Source organism: Humulus lupulus, chromosome 5, assembly GCF_963169125.1.
Source record: "Humulus lupulus chromosome 5, drHumLupu1.1, whole genome shotgun sequence".
Taxonomy (NCBI): Eukaryota; Viridiplantae; Streptophyta; class Magnoliopsida; order Rosales; family Cannabaceae; genus Humulus; species Humulus lupulus.
The window spans coordinates 144,635,788-144,641,689 of NC_084797.1; the positions used below are offsets into that span (position 1 = coordinate 144,635,788).

Consider the following 5,902-nt stretch of genomic DNA (forward strand, 5'->3'; position numbering starts at 1 on the left):
TAAGACTCATGTTGCTGCCAGGAGCTTGATTTCTAATATGGATGCCAACTCACAACTTATGGCATTCGCCAAGATCCTAATCCACCACCAAAGTCAGATAATGAGGTGAGCAATTCAAACAAGAACCAACTTGGTTATCAATTGGCTCAATTAGCTGCAGTGGTACAACTTCTTGCTTTAGGCCAACAGGTGCGGCCATGTGGAATATGTCAGGTTGTGGGGCACGCTACTGTTACTTGCCCTACTCTATTTCAGGGAGAGACTGAGGGTGTTAATGTTGTAGGTTATTTCCCAGGTCAATTATGCAAGATGTACTATGAACCTTTTTCACAAACTTATAATCTTGGCTGGCGTGATCATCCAAATCTTCGTTATGGGAATCACCAACAAGCTGCTCAACAGTCTACACCTGTTAGACCGCCTGGTTTTTCTCTTCAACAACGATCTCAACAGAACTATGCACTTAGACCATCGTAAGCACCACAAGCTGCTCAACCATTGAATACGAAACCCTCTACTTAAGATTTAATCAATGTAATTGCTACAAATATGCTTTATTTTCAACAAACTACCCAAGCGTCCATCAAAAGTTTGGAGAATCAGGTGGGACAACTAGCGGCATCATATAACGGATTGGAAGCTCATCTTTCTAATAAATTGCCTTCACAACCTGAGAAGAATCCCAAGGAGAATGTAAGTGTGATAACACTACAAAGTGGTATACAATATGAGCCACCCACACAACCTTCATCGCTAGTTCTAGTGCAAAAGCAAGTAGTAGACAACTCCATCCATGATGAACCATCAATGCAGAAAAATTCACATAAACCAACTATGCCAACCTATGTCCCTCATCCACTTTTTCCAAGCAAATTGAAAAATTTTAAGAAAGAGGAAGCTAACAAGGAAATTCTTGAGACTTTGCACAAAGTTGAGGTAAAGATTCAATTACATGATGTTATTAAACAAGTGCCACATTATGCTAAATTTTTGAAGAAGTTGTGCACGAATAGGAAGAAATTGAAGGGTGATGAAAAGATAAGTGTGGGGGAGAATGTCTTTGTTGTTCTCCAAAAGAAACTGTCACCAAAATGCAAGGATCCTGAAACCTTTACAATTCCTTGTATGATTGGGAATAAAAGAATTGGGCGGTGTATGATAGATTTGGGAGCATCGATTAATGTCATGTCATATTCATCATATGCTTCTTTAAATCTTGGGCCACTAAAGGAGACAGAAGTTATTATTCAGCTGGTCAAACACACTAATGCTTATCCTTTAGGGGTAGTTGAAGATGTGATGGTAAAGGTTGATGGACTTGTCTTTCTAGCAGATTTCTATATACTTGAAATGGGGGATGCATCAATACCCAATCCAACATTGGTTTTATTTGGGAGGCCATTCTTGATGACAAAAAATACAAAGCTGGATGTTATAGTAGGAATGCTGACAATGGAATTTGATGGTGAAGTTATCAAATTCAATGTGTTTGATTCTCCTAGTGAGATCAAAGGGAAGGAGACTTCATTGAAATACCCAACATAAAGATCTTGAGAGCAGCATTCAGTCGAGCTAACGACGTTAAACAAAGCGTACTTGAGGGAGTTTTCTTTTCCTTTTCTTTCGTTTTATTTTCATTGAGGATAGTGTATTGTTTAAGTGTGGAGGAAGGGAACAATTTCATTGTGTCTGTTGTTGGGTTTATTTTTTTCTGTTTTCGTTTTTCTTTTTTCTGTTTTCAATATTTTTATAGTCTGTTTTTTTATTTGTTTGTGTGTTTTCTTGTGGTTGTCTTGCTTAACGTAGTGGTTGATGATGAGAACTATGAATTATACTGAATGTGATGCTAGATAATGATGAATTATTGTGTGCTTAACCAATGTGTGATTGCTAGTTAAGCTTGAGCTTGTGTACACAATTGATTTTACTTCTTATTTGTATTGGAAACAATTTTTGCATGTTGGAAATTTAAAGTCCATATCACTCTAGAAATCATTGATTAATTATTTGAGGGGAAATCATGAGTACACATAGTTAGGGAGACGATTAAGGCAAGTTCTTTGGATCGTTTGAACCTTTCTAGCCTACCCTTGATTTTTTATTCCATAGTTTTCCATTTTTGAGCCACAATGACTATTCTTTTCTTATATGAACCTAGAATATAGATCTTTGCATCTTTGAAAATTTTAATCCTTTCTTGTAACCCATTGCACCATAGTTATAAGTGAATGTTATTTCGTGGGATGGATATTATAAAGAAGGGAGGAAAATTATGTAATGGTTCTTTTGTTTGGGTTGTGCTCTGAATGTAAAGGATCTCTTATTTCCCTGTGAAATGTGAATTGAAAAAAAAAAAGTTTGCAATGAAAATTTTCAAAAACATATATATTGCAAAAGAATAAGTGTGGGGGAAATAGTGAGATCAATGTGAAAAGAAGAAGATAAAAGATTGTTTATTCTAGATTTGTATGAGAAGTTTGTGGGAAGATCTAAAGATTAGAAAAAAAAATGTATGTTATGGTGTGAATTGAGCCTAAATGTATCTTTTTCATCTACCTCTAACCTTAGCCTTACATTACAAGCTTATAAAGACATTTTGATTCTTGGCTATGTTTATTTATATTAGTAGAGAATAATTGGTCAATGTCTATGGAGTGAATGTTCTTTCATGAGAAGTATTTTCTATACAAGGGACACATATAGCTAAATAATTAACATGAAGGGATTGATTTTGATACATGTAAGTGGGTAAGATTGATTGTGAATGATGTTATAAAGATTGAATTTAAGTAGTGATTCGCTCTGGGGTTGAAATTCTAATGAATATGGAATTTGGATTTATGCTAGCATTATATATTTGTGTGATTCTTTGAGACAATCATCACTTTATACATGATTGTTGCTTAATTGAGTCTAGTTTATTTTATTTGATGTTATTTTTATGATTTTTATTTTTATTTTAGTTTTAGTTAGTTTCTAAGGGACTAGCAAAGTTCAAGTGTGGGGGAATTTGATAAGTTCATTGTTATATATATATATATTGCAAGTTCTTTCGTATTTGGATTATGCTAAAAAAAAAAAATTATCAAGAAGAAAATAAGAACTTCATTGAACAAATGAATAATACAAATAAGAGTCAAGGACTCAAACACAAGCAGGAGCACCTGCCAACCACAAACCAGACCAAAAAACAACTAATTACATTGAAGATGCCGTATATACACTTGGTCTTTAACAGATATATGACTATTGGACACTATGTAAAGCCTATATTTAGTTGTGTATTTAACTTCCTGAGCTAGTTTCATAACAGTTGAGGAATAACCATCATGAAAGCACCTATTCCTATTTCTCCAGGTACTGTAAATGACAGCAGCAAAAACCATATTCACAATAGCAGCTTTAACTCCATTTCGAGCTCTAGCCAACCACACCATCCAGCTATTAAAATCAAGAGGCCAAGCAACGAACCCAACCAATCAAAGATTCTTTTAACCAACAGATTAGAGAGACTGCAATCAAAAAATAGATGAGAATGACTCTCAAGATACCTCTCACAAACCGGACAGATCACTGAAGTCATATGAACATGCAGCCTACTGAGATTGTCCCTTGTTAAAAGTTGAAAGTTAACCACCTGCCAAAGCATAAATCTATGTTTAGGGAGGATTAGTTTACTCCAAACAGTCCTATAATAATCAACCATTTGCTCGACTAAAAGGTTGTTATACAATCGAGAAGACTGAAACTTCCCTTGCGCACCAGCAGAGAGAATTGCAGCATGTCTAAAATGATCCTTAAGACGACAAAGCTTCCTCCAATACCAGCTACAATCTGCTTTCAATTCATAATTCCAGAAATTGACACCTTTCAAATAAATGGAATTGGTCCATTTAATCCATAGCAAATCTGGTTTAGCAGATGTAGCCCATACATACTTTGCTAAAACAGCTCGGTTCCAATTTGCTCCATCTCTGAATCCCAGTCCACCATAGGCTTTGGGGAGGCAAACCTTCTGCCAAGAGGGGATGTGAATCTTGCTTCTCTACCCAGAAGTGCCCCACAGAAAACCCCTACAAATCTTTTCAATTTCCTTGACTATGCTTTCAGGAAAAACAAAAATAGTCATCCAATAGTTTCGAAGCCCAAGCAAAACAGAATTGATTAGTTGAATCCGGCCAGAAAAGGAGAGATATCTACTCGCCCAGTTCTGAATCTTTAAACGAAATTTCTGAATAATAACCTCACAATCTTCATGTCTCCATTTGGTAGGCCTCATGGGAACCCCAAGGTACTTAAGAGGAAAAGTACCTTCTGAATGAAGCTTGAGTAGCGGCTTACATATTCAAGAGAAGTTAAATTTAGAGCGTTGCTTGTAGCTCAAAGAAGTGGTGGCCACAACCTAATTACAAGGAATTAGGATTTTGGAAACAACAAGTTTTGGCCGCGGTGAGTACGTCTTCAAGTAGCGGTCAAAATATGTTTTTTTAAGAGAAAATGTGCACTGGCTGTGGCCACTACTTTTCCAAGCCGAGGCTCAAGGAGAATTATATAAAGAATCAGGCACACTGGTCGCGGCAACCACTTTTCCAGGCCGCAGCCAGTCAACGCGATTTCAGTTTTTAGGTTATTTTTAATTAGATTCTTAAGAGGATTATAAAAAGTTTTAGGGCTAAGGTTTTCATAAATTTTTAATTACAAATTCTGGAGATTAGAAGAACAGAGGAGAGGAGAGGACAACCATCTTTCCTACATCAAACTAGTTTTTCCTTCTTCTCTTTAAAACTCTTTAATTTCAAATATGATTATGTTATTGGTTATGTTTGTAATTATGGACTAATCTTCTTTTAGGTTAAGGGTTATTTCAAAACCTAAAACATGAATTCTTGATTTTCAATAATGAATGTTATTTCTTGATTTCTCCAATGTTAAATTGCTTCTATTCTTCTATGATTAATGTTATGGAGTATATGATATCTTGTTAGATGGCCAACTAATTAGGATGTTTCATTGTTCTACTATCATCTTAGAATTACTATTCACCAAATAGTGTAGGGTTCTAAGTGTATGTGATAATTTGCAATTGATAGTATTGTCGTAGGTATTATTGATTGTGATGAAGTTTAGAACCTAGGTTAAACAAATTATATGCTAAATTGATTTGTTGCTTATATTAACCTATATCCACAGAAATTAATGTTATTGCTAGGTTAAATAGATTACATGCTTCATGGATCTATTGCTTGGTATAAAGATTTAATTATTGAGTGTTTCGCCTTGATTAATTGTAGTTAGGAGATTGGGATAATTGACTACTTCAGCGTTATCTACGGGGTTAATAATTTAATTGGGAAATCAGAATAATGTTTATTATTGTTGGTCTTGAATGATTGTGGAGGGTGGAGAATGGCTCTTAACTGTTTCTTTAAATCGTAATATCAACTCATTATTGCTTTTATGTTTACATTATTTAAATTTCAATTTGAGAAAAAAAATCCCTTTTTTAATTTTCGTTGTTAATTCTTGAATGATAATTTGAATGTAGTCCTTGTGGGTTCAACTCATATTTACTGTTATACTGATATAATTGGTAATACTAAAAAGAAAATAATAATTAAATTTGACACGGCTCACGACACCCATCAGGAAGCCTTTATTTGCTCGTTATTGACGGGATTCTATACTTGGTTGTGACTAGGTTATCGCTAGGGGCTCGGAATCAGGATAGTGCTCGAGGGTCGTTCTTATTATACATTACACTCGGATCTGAGGTAAGAAAACTGCACTCAATACGTGATGAACGTGATTAGGGTTCGGCCCAGTGATTAAACAGGGATATGAATAGGGCTAGGGCCCCTGAAAATGTGCATGATTAATATTATGCATGTGATTGTTGATTAAG

At 35.1% G+C, this 5,902-nt stretch overlaps 1 protein-coding gene across 1 annotated transcript; it reads left to right on the plus strand.

Annotated features, from left to right (window-relative positions):
• Positions 1-549: 549 nt before the first annotated feature.
• LOC133779555 (uncharacterized) lies at positions 550-1,545 on the plus strand. The gene has a single exon (XM_062219505.1). It carries the CDS (start codon positions 550-552, stop codon positions 1,543-1,545), a length of 996 nt encoding a protein of 331 aa, XP_062075489.1.
• Positions 1,546-5,902: the final 4,357 nt, after the last annotated feature.

Excerpts from the sequence above, each read along its gene's own strand:
- LOC133779555 (XM_062219505.1), top strand. The coding sequence starts at position 550 with ATGCTTTATTTTCAACAAACTACCCAAGCGTCCATCAAAAGTTTGGAG.